This window comes from Mandrillus leucophaeus, unplaced genomic scaffold (genome assembly GCF_000951045.1).
Source record: "Mandrillus leucophaeus isolate KB7577 unplaced genomic scaffold, Mleu.le_1.0 Scaffold191, whole genome shotgun sequence".
Taxonomy (NCBI): Eukaryota; Metazoa; Chordata; class Mammalia; order Primates; family Cercopithecidae; genus Mandrillus; species Mandrillus leucophaeus.
The window spans coordinates 5,293,512-5,318,254 of NW_012101932.1; the positions used below are offsets into that span (position 1 = coordinate 5,293,512).

A 24,743-nucleotide genomic window follows, 5' to 3' on the forward strand; every position below is an offset into this window, starting at 1 on the left:
TGAACTTGCTAGGGAGAGAGGATTTACTGAGAGGAAAAAAAGGTTTTGGACTAAGAATTGACAAACTTCAACATTTAATGGTCAAGGGAAGAAGACGAGCCTGCAAAGGAAAATAATGAAACATCAACAAAGATGAAGAAAACTAGGCAAGTTTGACAACAAATAAGAAGTTAAGTGTTTCAAGAAGGAGGAAATGGTCAAAAATACTAAAAGTTGCTCTGGTCAAGTAAGGTTTATCAACATGGAGATGCTCGGAAACCACACCAGGAACAGTTTCCATGGAATCACGGGGTGGAAGTCAAAGAGGAATAGGCTAAGGAGAGTATGTAAGTGATGAGGCGGCAGAGACCACTCCATTTTAGAAGTTTGGCAATGGACAGAGAGATGGTTACAGGAAGAAAATGTGGAGCTTTTGTTCTGATTTAAAGTGGAAGAGAAATGAGCATGTTTAGATGTCAATGGGAAGGATCTAGTTCAAAAACAAGTTGAACCTTCAGGACAGAACAAGTTGTCCTCCCATACCTAAGGAAGAGTGAAAATACCATGTGAACTCTAAACCGTCTTTAAGGTCTGATTAGACATAAAAAATGTTGCCACTAGTTTAGTCTGGTCCATTGTTCAAAGCTATTACACATCAAATATAAAATTTCAATTTATTATTCAATTTATAAGACTTTTAAGTATAAATTCGTTCTCCCAAATCAAGGGAGCTGTCATCTGGGACAATGGCTTTGAAGTCAAACACATCTGGACTCATATATCAGCTCTGCCTCTTAGTACCTGTGTAGCCTGAATGGAATCACGTTGCCTTTCCTTCCCCTATAAAACGGTCATTACTATACCCATTGGTCACGGCTTCTGTAGAAATTAGATGAGCTATATATACTGCTAACACCAGTGTGCAGTTACTAGCAGTGATTAAATATCATAACCTGTGTAGTACTGGAAGAAAATGCTATATCATCACTCCTAAAGGCAGAGTGATACACATTTTTACTTTATTGGTTATTTAGTTTTTCAGGATAAGTATCCCATGTTAGCTAGTTACGAAAAATTTTGCAATTAAATATGTCGTTAATGTTAAAGGAGACAAAGCGTTTCAAGTGCAACTTAAAAAATCAAATTAATTTACAAGAGACACCTTGGATACGGATAAACCATTTCAGCCTAACTTCTCCAGTGCAGGCGCGGCTACGTTTGCATGCTTCTTGCATACAGAAGTCTTACACGCTTCGGTGCCGCATTCAGACCCATGCCACGCCCAAATTTCAAAAGTCTCTGCACCCCAAGTCAGTATCACCGAGTCTCCCTCCCCTCAGGTTGCGCCCCTCGGCCTCTAGTCTCCCTCCCGGAGTTCTTTACCCTTTTCTAAGAAGTTGGTCACCGTCAGAGTCCCGGCGGCTGCCGCTAAATCTGATCCAGCAGAAGGAGCCCGTGCCACCGCACAAGAGGAAGCAGCAGAGGGCAAGGGCGAACCATTTTCCGCGCTTTGGTTCAGCCGCTTTCTGTTCTTTTTGGAAGACATGATCCCAAGGCACCCTGGCCGATGCAGTAGAAAAGCCGACTCAACGTGCGCGCTTCCACTGAGAGAAAAACTTCCGGGGCAGCAGTCAGCGAGGTTCCGCCCCTGCGCCGTAATCCCCAGAGTGGAGCGCAGCAGCGGACAGCGTGGTGGAAGGGACTGAGTGTTTTCAAAACCAGCAATCTTTGGAACAGCTGGAACGGCGTCTGCGAAAGACGATAGGTTCCGGGAACGGAACTGCCACTTAGATTGTAAATTCCTGAAAAACAGGACGTTTTTGCATCTCCTCCCGGCTTCCCCATTCCTAAACCAACGTCTATTGAATTAAACTACCAAACAAAATAAGTGGGTGGCGGTGGGGGAGGAGGTTTTCTCCGCTTAATTGGAGCGGGACAAATTGCTGAGAGGGGCTGGTGGACGACTTCGCAGTCTTCTTGGCATAGCTCTGCAGAGTGGTAACCCCAGCTCAACTCTGAGGGAATTGATGGCACTCTTCTAAAATGTACGGCCGCGATCTCCGCTCCGGCGCGCGGAAGGGTCATTTGGGCATTGGGCGAATGAGGCAGCGTGAAGATGCGGCCGCTACTGAGCTGGGCCGGCTGGCGCGCGGTGCTTGCCCGGACGTACAGCCCTGGGCCTTCGGCGGGTTACCGCGGGGCCTCGGGCGCACAGGGTTACGTGCGGAATCCCCCAGTTGGAACGTGCGATCTGCAGGGCGAGCTGGACAGATTCGGGGGCATCTCGGTGCGCCTGGCGCGGCTCGACGCGCTGGACCGCCTGGACGCTGCCGCCTTCCAGAAGGGTTTGCAGGGCAAGTGCGCCTGGGACGAAGGGCTCCCGGGGCTTCAGAGCTTTTCTAATGAAGTAACCGCGGCCCCCACTCCCGAGTCGCTCTGTGCACCAGTATCGAGCCCAGAGGGAAGGGGAGAAGGCACGCGTGACCTGGACTTGTTTTCTGGAGCATTTGTGCTTAGACCCTTTGCTGGGAGGCCTCTAAGGCGGTTGGGTGAAATAGTGAAGACTCCGGACTTGGGATCTGCAACCCTGGTTGCTGGTCCACTTTCTAGTGTGGGGCATTCGGAAATTGCCGTCAACCACCATTTCTTCTTACGTAGACCCCGGTAATAGGAACTCCTGGAATTACTGAGAGTAAATTTGGATAATGCATATAAAGTGCACAGCACAGTGCCTGCCACATATTTAAAGCTCAGTAGATGTTTGTTAATATTATTACATTATTACTATCCTTTACCGAGCCTTGGTTCTGTCGGACACTTTTCCCAAGGAAAAAAAACTGTCTTACATTCTAATACGGGTGGGGGACTGAGTGAACCAAAGAGACTTTTTCTTTTTTAATTTTTAATTTTTGTGGGTACATAGTAGGTGTATGTTTATGGGGTATATGAGCTATTTTGATACAGGTGTATAATGTGTAATAATTACATCAGGGTAAATGAGATATTCATCACCACAAGCATTCAACCACAATCCAGTTACTCTTTTAGTTATTTTTAAATGTACAAGTGGTTTTTTGTTTGTTTGTTTGTTTGTTTGTTTGAGACAGGGTATCATTCTGTCTCCCAGGCTAGAGTGCAGTGGTGGGAACACGTTTCACTGCAGCCTCCAACTCCGAGTCAAGCAATCCTCCCACCTCAGGTCCTGGGTAGCTGGGACTACAGGCGCGCATCTGGCTGACTTTTTTCTATTTTTTCTAGAAACGTGTCTCACTGTGTTGCCCAGGGTGGTCTCAGTCTCCTGGGCTCAACTGATTATCCCGCCTTGGCCTCTCAAAGTGCTGGGATTACAGGTTGGAGCCACTGCACCCAGCCTGAATCATTATTGAATATAGTCACCCTGTTGGGCTATCAAATACTAAACCAGAGAGGTTCAAAGTGTCACATTTGTATACAAATTGGGTCAATAGCTGTCCCAGCAAGAACTGGAGTTTTTTTAGAATAACGCTTCTTTTATGATTAACCAGGGAAGGTGGTGGGTGGTTTCAGTCTTCAATAAGAAAACTTTCTACTGGCTTTGAACCTTGAGCCCAGTGATAAGAAAGTTTGGATGGAGGAGCCTTCACTTTGGAAGAAGTCCTTGATTTAGTGGTGCAGCAGTTTTTCAAACTGCCTCTGAGGGTCTTATAATCTAATTGAAGGCCTAGCATGCAAATTCGACTATGGAAAGATCTCTCACACTGGAAACTCAAAATAATCTTTATCTTATTGAGCAATATGGCAAGAAACATATCTGTAAATATAATTGAGCTAGTTTTTTCTATGTTTACTCATCCTCATTCCCGACTTCTTACCTCTTCACATTATTTTCTCTCCTACTTGGTAGTAATTGCTGACAAGCCCACTTAGACTGCAACGATGTCACTAATAGGAGAATCAATAAATTTATCTTCCAGTGTGTGGGTAGACACAGGTGTTGCACACACTGATACTTATCAACGACCAAACAGGTGAACAAAGCACTACCCCAATCAGCAAAGCAGAAAGCTGTTCGATTTGGAGTTGCACATTCTGGGTTCAAGTACCAGATTCTGCCATGTGCTTAGCCAGGCATTAGGCAAATTGCCACTGAAAATATTTGCTTCTTAGCTTGCTTTTTGTGAATAACACCAGCTCTAATTACTGGATAGATGTGTTGATCAAAGATGAAACTAATTTGTAAACTTAAGTACCAAATACTTGTTATATTTTTTCAATAAAACAAATTTTGTTGCACTTAGTGGTAGATGTTTTAGGATCTTTACAAATAGTGATTCATTTCATCCTCCTAACAACCCTTTGAGGTAGATAGTATTATTATTCCCATTTTAAAGATGACAGCACTGAGGCACAGAGAGAAAAAATTACTTGCCCTGGCTCTACACCTGTCTTACTCACTGCACTATGCTACCTTGAAGAACTACTGCTGGTTCTGTTGTTATAATTGAACAAAACTAACTGAATGGTAGGGCCTATAAAGAAAGACTATTTACACATGAAGTCGGCTATTAGTCTTTAAGAATAAAGACTATTCTTAGTCTTTATGGACTAAGAAGTCCATATTCTTAGTGGAATAAGAAGCCAACTATTCATATTCTTTCAGAACATGAACTATTGATGTTTTGTTACCAACAACTAAAGTTAGAGGGATAATCAGGCAATATTTTGTTAGCTTCACACATAATATATCTGCATCAGTAAGGAAATAGTGCTGGTACTGGTCCCTGCCATGCCACCAACTAGCTATGTGACTTTAGGCAAACCAATCATTTTATTAGTACAGATTGAGCCCCAGTGCATAATGTAGGGTTAACCTGGAGGATTGCAAATGCATAAAATATTAAATAGGATTCGAAAAAATAGCTAATGGAAGAGATATCATTAGGTCATATGTAATAAGTTCTAATAAATTGTACAGACATACTAGTCTTTAAATTCATATAATGGTGAGCTCATGAGCAGTGGTTAGGAAAGACTTTGGTCAAAGACATGGAATATGAGCTGGACTTTGAAGGATAGATATTAGCAATGGGAATGGGAGGTGGGAGAAGAAAAAGCAATAAAGCGTATTAGAGAAAAGAAGAAAGCAATTTAAAAATGATTCTAAGGTTTCAAGCATTGGTGCCAGAAATAAATAAGCTTATAAATGAAGCTAGTTTGGGGTGTAAGATTCAGTTTGGGCGTAGTGGTGTAGTGGCTCACACCTGTAATACCAGCACTTTGGGAGGCTGAGGTGGGCAAATCGCGAGGTCAAGAGATCAAGACCATCCTGACCAATATGGTGAAACCCTTTCTCTACTAAAAATACATAAATTAGCTGGGTGTGGTGGCATGTGCCTTTAATTCCAGCTACTTGGGAGGCTGAGACAGGAGAATCGCTTGAACCCAGGAGGCAGAGGTTTTAGTGAGCTGAGATTGCGCCATTGTGCTCCAGCCTGGCGACAAAGCAAGACTCTGTCTCAAAAAAAAAAAAAAGATTCAGTTTTGAACACACTTTATTAAGTTTGAAGTGGTAACCTTCAGGACAGAAAATGTCTGGGAGCAACCGGAGAACAGAAAGTTTAGTGTTCAGTGAGATCAGGACTGGGCAGCCATCCTCATGTAGATGTCAGCTGATGCAGTGAGAGTGGATTCTCCAAGACAAAGAGTGTAGATATAAAACAGTAAGAAAATAGCATGGCTTTTAGAAATTAGCCTTTTAATTTGACTGGAAGGATTGCCTGGGAAGGAGCACATGTAAAATTTATGGAGTGATAGAAATGTTCTATAGTGTTAAAGTGTGAGTTACGGGTATATGCATATGTCAAATCTCATGAAATGTACTCTTAAGATTTGTACATTTCACTCTATGTACTTTACCTCCATTTTTAAAAGATGTCATCAGAGAAAGAGCAAGGTGAGTAGGACCTGATCCCATAACTGCACTGCATGCTAACACCAATCAGGAAGTCTCTATTAAAGGCCCCATGTGTCTGTCACTGTGCTAGGCACACCAACTTTCAAAGAGGTAGAGAACATTGTCCTTAAAAGAGAGGAGCTTACTGCAGAGCTAGGGAAAAGAGAAGGGAAAGTTAATTAACTACTAGATATATAATCAACCCCCAAAGACAGACACACACACACACTTACATGCGTGTACACATGCACACACATACGCACGCACACACACATGCTTTACAGGGTTATTATAAAGGTTAAGTGAGATGATGGATGAAGAAAGTGATCTGAAAAGTTTTTCTAAAAACTCTAAAACTGAAGTATTTATTTCTTCACCCATAAACTTAAGGTAGTAATACCTTTCATGGTTGTGTACTTAATGAGCTAATATATATAAAGTGCTTGGAACTTAGTTTCAAATAGATATTAGCATCTTTTTCTCCTGGCTCAATCTTAAGTAATAAAGTAAGAGAATTTAAAGAAGGCAAAGATAGAAAACCTGTGATTATGTTCATCATGATATTATCTATAATAAGGTAAAATTAGAATTTTATTCCTATATACTAGTAAAATGTGAAGTTTGATTTCTTCATATTTTTTTCAAAATTTCTAGAACCAGCATACGTTATTTAAAAACAAAGTTTAACTACCTTGAAATGTATACATTAAAAACATAACAGAACTCCTAAAGGAAGAAAAAAAATAGAAGTCCATAATTGTCATTAATATTAAACCTAAGGATGTTAAAAGGAACAGCATTAAAGTGGTATTTGATTTGGTTTAAATCCGTTTATTTGTCCACTCTGAAACTACAGAACATCTGTTATGTGCCAAGCATTGTCTTTGGTGGTATGGATATAAAGGTCAGCAGTGTACTGACTTTATTCTGAAGGAATTCAGTCTGATGGAAAAATCATATAAACAAGGTGGTTATTATAAAACATGGTAGTTCCAGTGCCAACGATGTGAACAAGACATTTAGGGACCTCTTTTGCTTAAAGATGGCTTCATGGAGGAGGTGAAACCCTGAGGTGAGTTTTAATTTATTCCACTTGTTTCTTTGGAAATTATTTAGACTTTTTTCCTCTGCATTTAGCTGCAGTACAGCAATGGCGATCAGAAGGTAGAATAGCTGTATGGCTGCACATTCCCATCCTCCAAAGCCGATTTATTGCCCCCGCCGCTTCCCTGGGCTTCTGCTTTCACCATGCAGAATCGGATTCATCAACGTTGACTCTGTGGCTGGGAGAAGGGCCCAGCAGATTACCAGGATATGCTTCACATCAAGTAGGAGTTGCAGGTAATTCAAACTCATGACAACCAGAATTAACTTTTTAGAAGTTCACCCAATTTCTTGCTTGTTACGGCTAAGCAAATAGTTTATTCATGTGGAATGAGTTATTTGATTAAATGATTACAGTTTTTCCACCTTATCTGCACAGGATGTGTTCCAAGACCCCCAGTGGGCACCTGTAACTGCAGATAGTACCAAACCCTATATATATACCATGTTTTTTCCTATCACACATATTTATGATAAAGTTTAATTTATAAGTTAGGCACAGTAAGAGATTAACAATGACTAATAATAAATTAGAACAGTTATAAAAGTATACTGTAATAAAAGTTATGTGAATGTGGTCTCTCTCAAAATATTGTTTTGTATTCACCTTTCTTGGGATGGTATGAAATGATAAAACGCCTGCATGATGAGGTGAAGTGAGGTGAATGACAGGCATTATGGCCTAAATGGAAAATTACAGAAAAAACTCTTTAAGTTTTAAATTGCATGCTGTTGTGAGTAGTGCAATGAAATCTCTCACCATCCTGCTCTGTCCCACCCAGGCTGTGAATCATCCCCATGTCCAGTGTATCTATAGGCTACCCATCCGTTAGTTACTTAGTAGCCTTCCCTATTATCAGATCACCTGTCCCAGTATCACAGTACTTGGATTCAAATAACCCTTATTTTACTTATTAATGGCCCCAAAGCACAAGAGTAGTGATGTAACATTTTGAGACCATGGTTGACCTTGTATAACTGAAACCACGGAAAGCAAAACTGGACAAGGGGGCTACAGTATCTATTACATAGTGCTTTTTAAATAGATGAAGTTTGCCTCAATCAGTAGACAGCAACACAGAGAACAAGTTTAGTGTTTAGTTTTCCAAAAGATATACTTGAATATATTTTACACATATAATTAAACTTCACTACTCAAATAGTAGCACTGAATTGGGATCAGGGAATAAACATTGTAGAGTAAAACATGTTAGCACTAATTATGTGAATTTGTAAAGTAAATGATAACTTTTATGTTGAATTTCAGGTAAAGCAAACCAACTTTTCAATGATTTGAACATTACTTCTTAATAATATTTACATTATTGTGCCGAATAGTTGTTTAAATAGTGTAATTTAAGTGTAGGGTAGAATTTTGAAGTGGCTGATTAACTTCAGAGACATAAGAAAGTTGAGAGAAGACTTCCCTCGGAGTAAGACAGTGGTTCTCAAATTGTAGATTGCATCAAAATCACCTGAAATCTTACAACAGCTTGCTGGGCCCTATATCCAGAGTTTCTGGTTCAGTAGGTCTGGGGTGGGGCCTGAACATTCAGATGGTTTTCCTGGCTTTTTCTGTTTTTGCTGCTGCTGCTGCTGCTGGTGGTCTCAGTACTACCCTTTAAGGACTAGGGTTAAGGAAATTCTTAGATTTCCAGAAAAACTATAATAGTAAGGAATCCTTATTACCTTAATAAATGAAAGCAATAAAACATTATTTAATTAATAATTTTATTTGCCTTTATATAATTTACAAGAGTTTCTAAGGGAGTTTGCTTTTCAAAGCTTTTCTAAAGGCTTTTCAAGGCTTTTCTAAAGATTTTTCAAGGAGTTGTTCAAGAATGCTTAATGATGTCTTCCCTGTCCCTGTCTTGCTTCCCTGTAGCAAGCAGACATTCAGAAACTCTCCGTTCAGCTCTATTTCAAAAGATTCTACTCAATAATTTAGTGACAGCCTCACACTTCAATGGAAAGTTATACAAATTATCATTCACGGGCACAGACTCTTAAGAGTTTCCAGTTATTACCACAGAATTGGTAATATATGCAAAAAGAGTATCCTATGAAGGACCTGTTGTTAACTAAGTACTATATTGTGCATTATAGTTTAGAGCAGCTCAGAGAATAGGAAATACAGAACTTGACCAATCTTGAGCACTAACTAGGATTTGAAGCCACTATTGGGGGTGTGGACAAGGTAATGTAAGAAATTGTTCTGGAAAGATGCAGAGTTGTTTTCTGTTTTTCTTTTTTTTTTTCTTTTGAGGCAGGGTCTTACTTTGTCACCCAGGCTGGAATGCAGTGGCATGATCTGAGCTCATTCCGACCTCTTTAGCTCAAGTGATCCTCCTGCCTTAGCCTCCCAAGTAGCTGGGACTACAGGCATGCACCACCATGCCAGGCCAATTGTTATATTTTTCATAGAGATAGGGTTTCTCCATGTTGCCCAGGCTGGGGTGCAGAGTTTTAGGTGGAAAGAAAAATAATTGATATTTGTTGTAAACTACTGAAGGCAGATGTGGCTGGAATTGCATGAGCCATTGCTTTCTTTTGCTTTTCAAACTTAGCAAGCTTGTGTCTGGCTCAGAGCCTTGGCATCTACTGGCTCCTCTTCCTGCAGCACGCTTCTCCAGAACTTTCTTTATCTAGTTCTTTAGAGCCGAAGTTTCTGCTCAAGTGTCTCCTTCTCAGAAAAGGTCCTGACCCTCCTGTCTAGAAGTGACTTCTCCCTGCACACCAGTGCCATCATTCCTTGTCCTTTTATCCAGCTCTATTTTTCTTTATAGCATTTATCACAGTCTAAAATTCTGTTATATCATGTATATATAATTAATTATATTGTATCACTTAATCTCCACCACAATAATACAAACTCCATAAAGGCAGATATTTTATCTATCTTGGTCATCATGATATCCTCAGGCTAAAGACAGTGACTGTCATAAAGTAGATACTCAATTTTTTTTAATGAATGGAATAGAAATGTGAGCCTTCTCAGAGAGCAGTTTCAGTGTTGTGGAGGGGCAGCATTGCACAGTGAGAAGAGTGTGCCTGCCTAGAATCCAGACAGATTGGCTGTTAGTCCCAGTTCTACCATTTAGAGCCGTATGAAGTCAGACACTCATATCACTCACAGGATTATTGTGACTTATACCTGAGCTAATGTACATTGAAGCACAGTGCCTAATCATAATAATAATTTTTATGTTGTGACCAGCAGGGGTCGCTCAAATTGTGCTTTAGTGGTGCTGGTTTTGTCTCTGATGCTGTGCTCATGTTTACAGTGAATTCATTAGGGAGAAGTTCAATTTGAGTAACCACAAATTATTAAAATTTAAGAGTAAGTTTCCTTGGCATTTCTTTGGCATTCTACCTCTTGTAAAGTCCAATTAAATTATAGTTTACATTTTCTAATAGAAGCCAACGTTAATGTTAATTATATCTCACTTGGTGATTTTCCTTCCTGCCTTAAAATACTCAAGTGTGATGTTTTCATTTCAATTGTATTTCAATTACTTTTCCCCATGTTACACATATTTATTCCTTCTCTATATTCTATCTCTACATAGCATTTATCACCTTCTAATATTCTATATAATGTATTTTTTGCTTGTTTTGGCACCTCCCCACATACATACCCAAATAGGAGCCCCAAAAGGATAGGGAGTTTCATTTGTGTTGTTCACCACTATATCTGTAGCACCTAGAAAAATGCCTGGTACATAGTAGGAGCTCAATTAATATATATAGGATCTATATACATTATATATAGGAACTCAGTCAATATTGGAAGCATGGACAAATATGTAGAAAGTATCTTTTAAAAAAATCATCCCACGTTATTTAAATACAAATAATGTTTAAATCATAGCATCTAAATGATCATAATAAAAATCACTAAACTGTCATTTGTATTTTTGACCCAACATTGCCCAAAGGGAAATATTTTTAAAAAGAAAGAATATGCAATGTGTATGATGAATGAATAAACAAAAGAAATGGACTAGAACTTACATATAAAACAAAGAACTCTTCCAAAGCAGTATATTAGTAGATTATAAAGTTGTACATATACATAATAAGAAAATTTAATTGGCTTCAGAAAGTTCTTGAAATGAATATTGAGATATTTGAGATTTGGATCATCAGGGGGCACAGCCGGTGTTCTATGGATAGTGATTCAAGGAATAAAAATGAGAAGTCAATTCATTTATTCAATAAATATTGTAAGCACATCTGTTGTCTGAATGTTTGTTCCCCCTAAAATTCGTATGCTGAAACCTAATCCCCAGTGTGATGGTTTTAAGAGGTGGGGCCTTTGGGAGGTGAGGAGATCATGAGGACAGAGCTCCTATGAATGGGATTAGTGTCCTTATGAAAGAGGCCCACAGGAGCTTCTTTGCCTCTTTCACTATGTGAGGACAGGGCTAGAAGAATGAGCCCTTATCAGACACTGAATCTACCAGCACCTTGATCTTGGACTTCCTGGACTTCCTAGCTTCTAGAACTGTGAGAAATAAGTTGTTTTTTTTTCTTTTTTTTTTTTTTTGAGACGGAGTCTCGCTGTGTCACCCAGGCTGGAGTGCAGTGGCGCGATCTCAGCTCACTGCAAGCTCCACCTCCCGGGTTCATGCCATTCTCCTGCCTCAGCCTCCCGAGTAGCTGGGACTACAGGTGCCCGCCACCACACCCAGCTAATTTTTTTTGTATTTTTAGTAGAGACGGGGTTTCACCGCGTTAGCCAGGATGGTCTCGATCTCCTGACCTCGTGATCCGCCCACCTCGGCCTCCCAAAGTGCTGGGATTACAGGCGTGAGCCACTGCGCCCAGTCAAGTTTGTTTTTTATGAACTATCCAGTCTATGGTTATTTTGTTATAGCAGCCCAAATGGACTAAGACAAGCACTTAGTGTGTTCATCGATGAGGTAGTACAGGTTGACCATCCCCAATCTACAAATCAAAGATCCAAAATGCTGCAAAATCCAAAAGTGTTTGAGCACCGGCATGATGCCACTAGTGGAAAATTCCATATCTGACCTCATGTGACAAGTCACAGTCAAAATGCAGTCAAAACTTGGTTTTCATGCACATTATTTAAAATATTGTATAAAAATTGCCTTCAGCCTATGTGTATAAGGTATATATGAAACATAAATGAATTTCATGTTTAAACTTGGGTCCTGTCCCCAAGATGCCTCCTTATGTGTATGAAAATATTCCAAAATCCAGAAAAATCTAACACCTGCTCTCAAACATTTTAGATAAGGAATACTCCACCTGTATTTGAACCAGGTCTTCAAGTATAGGTAGAATTTTGATCACCACAGAGAGTGTGGGAGGAGATTAAAGTGAAGGAAATTAATATTTCTCAATTATCTTTTCTTTTTCCCCCAATAGGAGCTGTATTTGATGAAAGTACTAGAAAAATTCTGGTTGTACAAGATCGAAATAAAGTAAGCTGCTTCTGTTTTATAAATTGCTTTCTAAATGTTTATTTCTTTCTAGAGAAGAATAAAATGTAGAAATTTTAATATGCCTAAGGTGTTATAGTAAGATATTTAAAAAATAATTTCTAAGCAGTTATGGATCACCTTAGATATTTATTTAAACCAACATACTTATACAGGTCTTGAAAATTTCCAGGTAACACTCAGGTGTTACTATCTATTACTTTATGGCTAAAGGAAAATTATAAATGACTGTATTTAATTGGGAAGACAAGTCTGTTTGAATATATTATCAAGATATTCTTCCATTCATTCAGCACTCAATGAGTTCTACTCTGGTTCAGGTGCTGAGAATAGAAAAAGCAGTAAGACAATATACCTTATGCCCTGCAACTTACTATTTATTTGGAAAGACAGTCATACAATAGATGATAGCAGTTAACTTTGCCTGAAGAAGTCCCCAAAGATTTCTCAGAGGAGGTGATATTTAAACTAGGTCTTGAAGAATAAGCAGGAGCTTTCCAGGTGCAGAAGAAAAAAGATAAACAAACTGATAAAATTAGAATTGCTTGTACAAAGGCACAAAGCTCAGAAAGGGACTGACGTAATTCAGAAATAATGGTAAAAAGTTCATTGTGGCCCAGAGTGTGGACAGTGGTAAGATATTTGACCTGAGAGCTAGATTGGAAACAATGTGAAGAGGATTGGGTACCAAGATAAGGAGTCTAGGTGACTAGAAGCAACAAATATTTCCCAGAGAAGTACCATGATTAGGAATCAGATGTTTTCATGCTCGGGAGTCAGAAGTAAAAGTGAAAGAGAATAATGATTTTGACACTTTCTGAGACTTCAGCAAATATTAGTGGACAGTCAAACATTTTTCCCCACCACATATGTTCTTAAAGTTTAAATTAATGTTCGTAATGATAGCTGAAAGCAGTATCACACATTTCTTGGAAATGCTATCTAAAACTATTCTTATGGCTCCAAGTAACTTTGAAGTTTTAGTTAAGGCAGGATCTCTGATTCGAATTAAGCTTTTTGTCCTCAACAGAAATTTATAGAACACCTAAAGTGTATTTTACCTAGCCCTCAATAAGTTTTGTATTTGAATTGGGACATATATATATGTAATGGTAATGACCAGAGAGTAGGAGGCATGATTGAGTGGTAAAAATAGGGCCTACTTATGGGGTGCCTGAGAACCAGGCAGATGAGTTTAGACTTCACATGGAAACAGTAACTATTAAAAGATTTTGATTGTGATGACAAAATGATGATGATGATATATGGACAAGATTAATCTAATAACAATATGCAAATTAGCCTGACAACAGTATGCCCAATGAGAGGGAGCTGATATAAACAAAATGGACTTGGGAGCCAGACTGACCAGAGTTCCAATCCCTTTGCCACTTCTACTTTGGCAAGTTGGCTTCAACCCAAAGTGGATATTATAACTCTCTCCAATATAGCAGACAGAAGATATGCCCAGACATTATTAACAAATCCTGTATGTACAAGTAACATAAATTAGTTAATTTCTTTTGTTATGTTTAAAAAAAATACTAGACCTTGGTATGTAGCAGTTACTTCTAAAGAGATACCATAAAAGGGTTTTACTGTCTTCTAAGTATATCCCTTTGATTATCTCTCTTTTCTTTTAAAGAAGAAGTAGGTCACCAAAATTTATTTAATCTTTCCTGGGCTCATGTGAATGATGTTATTGAGACAAAACTGCATCAGCAGACCCGGACCCGGGTCCCTAGGATTTGGCCATGCCATTAACTGTCTTTCTGACTCGGGGACCTAAGTTTCCCCACTTACAAAATTTAGGAGTTAGACTCAATGGTCAAACAAAATATTGTAATGTGGTAATTTTGTATTTCTATGTATCTTTCATGTACATGGCATAAATACTTATACAATGTATAGATAAAATGTGGTCTAAGCCACTTTGGTATTGTGGAAAGGAAAGGGTAAACCATGAAGGTTTTTTAAATAGCACTCTGGGTTTCAGAAGTGATTTTCTCAAATAAAATTTCATTATGGACTTTAACAGAGGCTGAAAGACAGCCAGATAACATGATTGTTCCACTCCAAGCAGTCCTTCAGAGTTGGTTAATCTACCAAATAAGAATCTATCCATGTTATTATTCATGTAATAAAACACAGAAATTCATAGAAAACAAACTTGGGTCTGATAATGTTAAAAACTACATTGCAGTCTGAAAAAAATGGAGCTTCCCTCGCAGACATAGCTGAACTGTCTTACTCCAAACCTAGACAGCTTTATGTTTTTTGAGTGGATTTTTTGTTTCCTTATAAAACCTGCAAAGACAAGTGACTTAACAGGTTCTGCTTACAGAAATCAAACTCCCAGAGCAATCTGTACTCGAAATATGTAATTGAAAAGGAAAGAATTGAATTGGGCTATATTTTTAAAACAGGGTAATAGTGAAAACTATGTTTAATAAATTTGCCTGAATTCCAGGTAAACCACTGAAACTTTTATGGTTCTCTGTTAATCATGGTTGCACTTAATGCTTCTCTAGTTTTATTCATCTTAGTTTCAAATAAATGAAAGTGTTTTCTGAAATGTTTCTTAGTGTTTTTCAAAATAGAAAACAAAGGGAGATCCAGACCTAATGACAAAACAAATAAATAAGTGTCATCCCATTGTAGGGGAAAACTCAATCCACAGTGGCACTGTTTTAGTCATTCTTTGGAATAACTGAGTTCATCCTGTAATGTTTACTTATAAAGATTCAAGTGGAGAGTTTTCCCTTTTTCTACTCTGAGTTTCTTTTGTATGGCCTTTACAGTCATTTGAAGGTCATACCTTTAGGCTTGGTGACTTTTGAGTAATTAACCCTAGATAGCTTCATGAATGGTTTATTTGGTGGCTCTTAGAACCTATAGTCATATCTAAAGAGAATCAAAAACCTTAATAAAGTGGTAGTACCAGTCTGTAGTACACAGAAGGCTCTGTTCTGGCCTTTAGCCTCCTAAAAAGTCATAGCCAAACATTTGCTAATACTTAATTCTCTGTTATAGCACACATTCCTGATCCTAGTTTATGAGGTTTTCAGGGTAAAAAAAAAAAAATTAATTCTATCATGTTTTGCTCTGTCAGTAGAAATAAAACCAGATAATCAAATAATTTGTGATGACCTAAAATACTTGCATGAAATAATTTCCATGAAACGTTTCTCATTTAATAATCATACTTATTATTATCTCCATTATTTTAGGACTGAGATTTAGAGAAGTTACAATAACTTATTCAACATTACACAACTAGTAATAGGCAGAATCAGAAGCCTATAGAGGAATCTTTTCACTAAACCTAAACTAAAGAAACAACATAGGCAGGAATGGTGGTGTGCACCTGTAGTCCCAACTACTTGGGAGGCTGTGGTGGAAGGATCTCTTGAGCCTGGAAGGTCAAGGCTGCAGTGAGCCATAATCAAGCTACTGCACTCCAGCCTGGGTGACAGAGTAAGACCCTGTCTCAAGGAAAAAAAAAAAAAAAAGCTGGGATGGGGGGAGATGATTAATTTAAGGAGATAAACAGTAATTATCAGTTCTTCTCAAAACCTAGGATGATGATCTATTTTTACAGATTTTAGAAGACCCAAATAAAGACTGTAGACTATAAGTAGGAAAGAAAGAAGTTTTTATTAAAAATCCTTTTGTTTTTGGCTCACTGAGATGGCTGAACTTTTCAGAGTACACATGATTCAGCAGTTGGTCCTTTACAAGTTAACAAACTTTAATTTTTTTCTTTACTCAGAGTTGTTTGGATTCTAAGTTAGATTAATTCAGGGTAATAAGAGATTAATTCATAAATCAGAATGCCACTTTATTAATGCTTTTAATGGAAAAATCAGACTCTGTAAAACATTTTTAAAAGGTTTATTCTAAACCAATGAGTGACCATGGTCTGGGAAATGCATGTCAAGACGTCCTGCGAACGTGTGCCAGTGGGCAATTGAATTAGAGTTTTGTTTAATAAGTTTGAGGGAGGCAAGAGTTACAAGCAGAGACATAAATCAATACGTGGATAGTATACATTGATTTCGCCTGAAAAGGCGGGATGTTTTGAAGACGCAGGATGTTTAAAGAGGGGGCTTACAGGCTATAGGTAGATTCACAGATTCTCTAACTTACAATTGATTAAGGAAGTGAAGCTTTGTCTAAAAATTTAGATTCAGCAGAAAGAATGTTTTAAGTTAAAATAAAGAAGTCTGTTAACCAATAATACACTGGGTCAGAGTGACCTGCAGGGGTATGTGACTTAGCCCTTGTCTAGCATGGCTTTAGATCCTGTTTATAATTTGGTATCATATTGTCACAAAGAGTCCATTTTGTTACCTTATGACCTCTGTGTTAACGTAACAATCGTCAGTTGTGCCTAAACTCCAAAAGGGAAGGGGTATAATGAGGTGTGTCCAACTTCCCTACCCATCATGGCTGGGGATTTAGTTTATAAGGTTTTTTGGGAGTCCCTTTTTGTCAAGGGGGGGGTCCATTCACTTGGTAGGGGTTTAGGATTTTATTTTTAGTTTACAATTCGCAGTAGGAGGAAAGGATCCAAGCTTTTTGTTAGTAGAAACGAATTGGAGAAGTATTCCCAAATATGATATATGCTGCTTCCAAAATGTAAAAAAGTATTACTCCAAGTGCTGTGACTGGGGATAATTGCAAGGTGCACCAAATAGCCCATACCTTAGAGATCTACAGACTACTATGTTACCAGAAGGGGGTCCTGATCCAGACCCCAAGAGAGGGTTCTTGGATCTCACACAAGAAAGAATTCGGGCAAATCTGTAAAGTGAAAGCAAGTTTATTAAGAAAGTAAAGGAATAGGCCAGGTGCAGTGGCTGGTGCCTATAATCCCAGCACTTTGGGAGGCTTAGGCGGGTGGATCACTTGAGGCCAGGAGTTTGAGACCAGCCTGGCCAACATGGTGAAACCCCATCTCTACTTTAAAAAAAAACACAAAAATTAGCAGGGCATGGTGGCGCATGCTGTAATCTCAGCTACTCAGGAGGCTGAGGCAGGAGAATCACTAGAACCCAGGAGGCAGAGGTTGCCGAAAGCTGAGATGGTGCTACTGCCCTCCAGCCAGGGCGACAGAGTGAGACTCGTCTCAAAAACAACTACTCCATACTAGAGCAGTGGCTTGGGCTTCTCTGCTAAGGATACTTAGAGTTATTTCTTGATTATACGCTAAACAAGGGTTGGCTTATTCATGAGTTTTCCAGGAAAGGGGCAGGCAATTCCCGGAACCGAGGGTTCTTCCCCTTTTTAGACCAAATAGGGTAACTTCCTGATATTGCCATGGCATTTCTCAACTGTCATGGTGAGACTGTCTTTTAGCATGCTGATGTACTATAATTAGCATATAATGAGCAGTGAGGATGACCAGAGGTAACTTTCATCCCCATCTTGGTTTTGGTGGGTTTTGGCTGGCTTCTTTACTGCAACCTGTTTTATCAGCAAGGTCTTTATGACCTGTATCTTGTGCGACCTCCTATCTCATCCTGTGACTTAGAATGCCTAACTTCCTGGGAATATAGCCCAGCAGGTCTCAGCCTTATTTTACCCAGCCTCTTTACAAGATGGAGTCACTCTGATTTAAACACCTCTGACAACTATACTTCTAAACACTTAATAAGGGCATCTCCTATCCTCTAGTGCCCAGATGTCTTACTCGGACATTTAGAATACTTGACACGTCCTACTTGCCAGATCCAGTCAGCATTCTGGCATCCATAGAGTTGGATAGTGATAAGCCCTGGCAATTAGTAACATAGCAGTTACCAAGATTGTTACATATGAAAAGGAATGAGGTACAGATGGAAACTGAAGTGTTGAGTTGTTTGGTAGCCATGGCACTTCAACAGTACAGGGGGTAATAATAATTATATAGCTTTGGAGATGGCTAACTTTTGTTAACTAGTTTAGATGCCTTGGCAAAATATAAATGACAAGCTCAAGTCAGCCTGTCAATTCAACGCACAATATGAAAACCCCAAGACCTCCATGGCACCATTTAAAGAGACCCCCATATTCTCCAGGCACAAAGGCCATACTGAAAATCAGGCCTAGATCCAACTGTAAGAATATCAGAGCTGCAAAGGAGACTGAGTAGAGTTTGATAAGTGTCCTGTGTCAAAGCCAATCCCCTAGCAGGAGAAGAGTGGGGATCCTGTGCCCCTGAGTGAATGGACATGAGAATATTGAATTACAAATTCTCTTGAACCCTCTGAGCCAGCAGAAGCAGCACCCTTCTTCTGGCTACAGAAAACAGCCTCCCCTTGCCTGAGGGCTCAGCAAAAGATAGAGTATTTAATATTAGAACAGTGTATTTAAAATCAGAAATAGTCTGGAATATTCAGGATGGCAACCAGAACTGATGACCTCTTAGGAGTGTTCACTTAACTTATGAAAGATAATTGATTGGCGTAATTGTTCCCTCAGAAAAATAAAGTCAACATAATCCCCATGAAGTAGAAATATCAACTTTCTGAAGAAATGTTAACTATAAGATGAAAATAACTGTATGAGAAAAGTACGAGTAATCCTGTGGCTACAACAGAGCACAAGATATTGATATTTATATGAATCAGTATTCTGCATTATATTTTGTTGTTAGAGCATATGACATCCGCAAGCAGAGAAGGAATCCTTGTGCATCTTTATTGACTAGTCTGCAGTCTTAGCGTCCAAATATTTGTTAAAGGATTTGGAGAAACTGTGGAAGCCAGGGAACCATTTGTCATAGGTGTGTTAGGCACTGAGTGACTTATCAGAGAATACCTGAATTAGAGATGACCTCTCAAAGTCCTAGTTCTGTCTGTGACTCATGGGTGGAAATATGTGAATAGCACTCCTAAAATTTCCTATGTGGAAAAGACCACTTTTATGTTGGCAGAGGTAAAGTATAACAGCACATAGAGGGGTAAACAAATAATGGGACTGTCTCTGTGTAACGTGTATAAACACAGGCGTACATATGAATGATCATCCTCATTCGCCTTCAAATAACAAAAGATCCAAATGTAAAAAGAACCTATTGAATAAGATATGCTATGATTTAAAGCCTGGAAGATGCAACTTTAATGTTATAATATGACAAAACTACTGAGAAAAATCAACTTAATGTAAGACATTAAGAAACTAGATTTTATTAATACCACCATTTAGCATTTAGTGAATGTTTAACCTGTGCTTCACACTATCCTACTGAGAGGTGAAGCCAGCTGGACTTTCTGGGTCGACTGGGACTTGGAAAACTTTTCTGTCTAGCTAGAGGATTGTACATGCACCAATCAGCACTCTGTAAAAAAGCACCAATCAGCACTCTGTGTCTAGCTAAAGGATTGTAAATGCACCAATCCGCACTCTGTAAAAGTGCACCAATCAGCACTCTGTGTCTAGCTAAAGGATTGTAAATGCACCAATCAGCACTCTGTAAAAACGCACCAGTCAGCGCTCTGTGTCTGGCTAAAGGATTATAAACACACCAATCAGCACCCTGTAAAATGGATCAATGAGTACTCTGTGAAATGGACCAATCACTGCTCTGTAAAATGGACCAATCCGCAGGACATGGGCGAGGACAAATAAGAGAATAAAAGCTGGCCACTCCAACCAGCAGTGGCAACCCACTCGGGTCCCCTTCCATGCTGCGGAAGCTTTGTTCTTTTGCTCTTCATAATAAATCTTGCTGCTGCTCACTCTTGGGGTCCGTGCTACATTTAAGAGCTGTAACACTCACCGTGAAGGTCCGCAGCTTCATTCTCGAAGTCAGCAAGACCACAAACCTACTGGAAGGAACCAAATCCGGACACACTATGTGCTGTATATTAATTACCTACTTTAATCATCATAGCAACCTGTTCCTAATTTCACAGACTGGGAAAGTCAACCAAAGACGTTAAGTCATAAAGTAGGTAGGGAATAGGGGAGGCACGGTGGCTCACACCTGTAATCCCGGCACTTTGGGAGGCCAAGGCAGGCGGATCACAAGGTCAGGAGTTCAAGACCAGCCTGGCCAACATGGTAAAACCCTGTCTCTACAAAAATACAAAAATTAGCCAGACATAGTGGTGTGCGCCTATAATCCCAGCTACTCAGGAGACTGAGGAAGTAGAATCGCTTGAACCTGGGAGATGGAGACTGCAGTGAGCCAAGATCATCCCATTACACTCCAGCCTGGGTGACAGAGAAGACTCCGTCTAAAACAAACAAATAAAAAAGTAGGTGGGGAAGAAAACTTTTCCTCTACCAACTTAGAACTGGGTGGAGGGGATGGTACTTTAATTGACAACAGATAGATTAACAGGAGAAAAGTTCAAGAGTACTCTATAAGGAATGGCTTGGCCAGGAGTAAGGGTTTATATACTATATACTATACCATCTTAGTGAAAGGGGAAAGAGGGGTATAGGGCTACTAGTGAAAACATGCAGGCATGGTAGCTTCTGACAAGGTTTTGTTATGCAATTTCTCATCTAGGTGCTAACGGTCAGTCTCCTTCCGGGCTGAAAGCTTCCTCAACCCCCTCAATCCCCCACTCCTACTCAGGGGATTAATGGCAGCTTCATTCTCAGAAAGCTTTGCCTTTAATCAGATAAGGGAAGCTCAGAAATGCTTCTTTCTGCATCTGCTGTATCTTCAATGTCTTCAGTTTAGAGTAATCATTATGCCATTCTGGTGGGTTGTGGGTTCCTTCATGTGGGACCATACACAGCTAAAACGCAAACCTCATGCTGTTCAGCTGCTGCTGGTTTATTTGGACCCATATCTCTAAGAATGAGGCATCAGCTTGCTGGTGCCTCTTGGGAAGGGGATGCAAAATGAAGCTTCTCTTAGAAATGTTAGGATAACTGCAAACTGGATTCTGCTGATACTATGGAAAGGAACTGCTGCTGCTAGAGTGAAGCAGCCTTGAAGCAGTGATAACTCACAGGAACCACGAGCATACAGAAAGCCCACAGTAAGGAGCTAGTCCCTTCCTCCTCTTGCCTTGCAGTCTAATGGTGGAGCGTAAAAGGGAGTCAGCTGGCAAAGCAGAAACTGGTTAGCAGAATCCCAGCTCGAGCATCACTAAGCAAGTACGGAAGGGTAGATTTGGAGCTGAGAGACAATAACAGCATCAACTTATTAAAATGCAAATTCTCAGGCCCTACCCCAGATCTGTGGAATCTGAAACTCTAGAGGATAAAGCCCAGCAATTCTGGTTTACAAGCCCTCCAGGTGATTCTGATGTAAAGTTTGAGAACCACTAAACTGGCACATTGAGTTTCCTGGCTCTGCTGATTCTCAAACCTGCCAATAATTGGTCCTTTAAGAACAAGAAAGTGATGCTTTTCAGAATCTAGTCATGTTCCCCCTACACTTTTAGACAGTTGGTACTGGTAGAAGCTAAAGAAGTTCAAATTATATAAGACAGTTTATTTGTGGATTAAGTAGGAATGACACTCCTAAGTAGGGTTTTGATTTTTTTTTTTTTTTTTTTGAGACGGAGTCTCGCTGTGTCTCCCAGACTGGAGTGCAGTGGCACAATCTCAGCTCACTGCAAGCTCCACCTCCCAGGTTCACGCCATTCTCCTGCCTCAGCCTCCCGAGTAGCTGGGACTACAGGCACCCGCCACCGCGCCTGGCTAATTTTTTGTATTTTTAGTAGAGACAGAGTTTCACCGTGTTGGCCATGATAGTCTCGATCTCCTGACCTCATGATCCACCCGCCTCGGCCTCCCAAAGTGCTGGGATTACAGGCGTGAGCCACCATGCCCAGCCTTGGTTTTGATTTTTTAAAGTTATAAACAGAGATCCATCTAAGAGAGCAACAAAATACGAAAATTAAGAATTAACATATAGTTCAATGTTGAAATAAAAATAAGACATGGAATAATTTAATTTCTGTAAATATTTGCTATTAGGTGATATTTCAATATAACTGATAGCTATTAGCTATATTTAATTTATATTTAATGTTTAATAAATTATATATAGATTATAGATACTTATTTACTTATTATAAATAACTAATTGGCATTCTTTTCAGATATCCAAGCCAGTTTCTCTCCTTTCTTTACGTACCTCACACTCCCCAGGCATTAATGTCAAGTGTTTTTTGCAAGGGAAAATTTAACCCTCAACATTAGCATATGCACAAATTCAAACACATATCTAAATTGACACCTACATGTCCTTTCTCTTTTCCTACCCACATATTCCAGTCCTTCATCCCTACCCCAATATCTTAAGAAATAAAAGACCGAACAGTGACTTGACCCCATAAACTGGGTGTTCAAGAGTTAAGGGTAGGGACCCATTAATTCATTCACTGAATATGACTTGAGTTCTTATACATAGTCTGCTGTATACACTGTTCTAAGCACTAGGTACACATCAGTGAACAAAGTAAAGTTTCTACATAGGGAGCTTACATTCAAATGCATAAGATACAAATAATAAAATGGATGAATATTATGTAAGGTGGAGATGTGTTATTAAGAAAAATACATGGTGCACTAAGCACTAGGTATACATCAGTGAACAGATGTATAGTTTCCACATATGGAGTTTAGCAAAGCAAAGTTTCTACATATGGAGCTTACATTCAAATGTGTAAGATACAAATAATAAAATGAATAAATATTATGTAAGGTGGAGATAAGTATTATTAAGAAAAATACATGGTGCCAAGATAAAAAGAATGACTGGGTTTGCCATGTACATTAACTTCTGTATGCCCAATATACATTAACTTCTTTACGCTTACTATATACATTAACTTCTGTATGCCCAACACCTAACACTCAATAATTTCTATTGAATGAATGAACAAACTTATTAGACACTCTATGGTAGCTTCTTTCTCATTGGTAATAGTGATAATATTGTAGCTAGTGAGATTTATCTAAATACAGTAGTTCTGAATTATAAAAGGTGATAGGATCATTAAAGACTAGAACAATGAAAAATAAAAGATAACCAAATTTCTGGCATCTGACCGAGTTGGAGTAAAGACAGAACAAGAAGGTCACATATATACGAGAACCAAAGGGAAAAGGTTAGCGGGTCTGTGCCCTTGCTCTTGGTTCTTGAGATATGGCTGAAAGAAATTAATAGTCTTTTTTTTTTTTTTTTTTGAGACGGAGTCTCGCTGTGCTCCCAGGCTGGAGTGCAGTGGCGTGATCTCGGCTCACTGCAAGCTCCGCCTCCCGGGTTCATGCCATTCTCCCGCCTCAGCCTCCCAAGTAGCTGAGACTACAGGCGCCCGCCACCACGCCTGGCTAGTTTTTTGTATTTTTAGTAGAGACGGGGTTTCACCATGTTAGCCAGGATAGTCTCGATCTCCTGACCTCGTGATCCACCCGCCTCGGCCTCCCAAAGTGCTGGGATTACAGGCTTGAGCCACCGCGCCCGGCCAGAAATTAATAGTCTTTTAAGGGTTGTGTTTACACAAACTTCTGGTTAGGATTTCAGTAGCCATGCCTAGGGAAGGTCTTAAAATGAATACTTTGCTTAGGAAAGCAGATGTCTGTGGAACAGAGAAAATAGAAAAAGAATCAGAAAATGAATCATTTTCACCCATTCTAGAAACCCTAAAATAAACTTGAGTTTATCTTCAGGATAAGTTTTCAAAGAAATAGTGGTTTTAAACTTGAACATGCTTTAACAGAGAAAGTATCTTACATTCTGTTAATATCTCTAAAAAATGCATCAGAAAATTTACCCTTTCTTGGTAGCTAAAATGACTATTTCTTGGGCCAGCAATTTCTAACACTGAGGAAGGAAGGATTGCAGTGATGAGACCACCCTTACTTCATCCACACTGTCTTCTGTTTTCCATTTACTGCTACACACACACACACACACACACACACACACACACACACAGAACATTAGATTTATAATTGGAAAATGTATAGGAAAATTGTCATACTCATCATTCCAAAATATGATGGAACTACTCTAAATATGGTTTAAAAACACATATTTTTGTAAGTTAAAAGGATACTATACCTTTTGTAGTATGTGAAAATCAGATATGCTTAAAGGAGCTAGACCTCACCAACTCAAAGCAGGGAGGGGTCATATATGTGACTGTTGAGTAGCATCCCACAAAGCAGCTAAGCACAAGAGCATTTTAGAATATTTCTTTCACAAGAGAGTGGAAAGTTCCTTTTTTAAGATTAGGGAAAAAAAGGATCATGGAATTTTACACTTGAGGCACAGAGATATCATCTTCTTTTATAGG

At 39.3% G+C, this 24,743-nt stretch overlaps 2 protein-coding genes across 5 annotated transcripts in view; one reads left to right on the forward strand and one right to left on the reverse strand.

Moving 5' to 3' along the window:
* Positions 1–2,060, reverse strand: part of SPATA5 (spermatogenesis associated 5) — a 362,495-nt gene extending 360,435 nt beyond the window's left edge. For both annotated transcript variants that reach the window (XM_011978251.1, XM_011978252.1), the window contains exon 1: positions 1,363–2,060. In XM_011978251.1, the coding sequence (XP_011833641.1) occupies positions 1,363–1,525 (163 nt within the window). In that variant the 5' untranslated portion in view covers positions 1,526–2,060. The remainder of the gene's footprint in view (positions 1–1,362) is intronic.
* Positions 1,664–24,743, forward strand: part of NUDT6 (nudix (nucleoside diphosphate linked moiety X)-type motif 6) — a 31,330-nt gene continuing 8,250 nt past the window's right edge. Inside the window, exons 1-3 of one of the 3 annotated variants that reach the window (XM_011978249.1) lie at positions 1,664–1,867; positions 7,049–7,252; positions 12,413–12,468. Coding sequence is in view for 1 of the 3 variants with exons in the window: in XM_011978248.1 (XP_011833638.1) it covers positions 2,096–2,333; positions 7,049–7,252; positions 12,413–12,468 (498 nt within the window). In the remaining 2 variants the exon portion in view is untranslated. Of the gene's footprint in view, positions 1,868–2,061; positions 2,334–7,048; positions 7,253–11,446; positions 11,525–12,412; positions 12,469–24,743 lie in introns of those variants that run through there. The other 2 variants (XM_011978248.1, XM_011978250.1) reach the window with 2 other exon arrangements.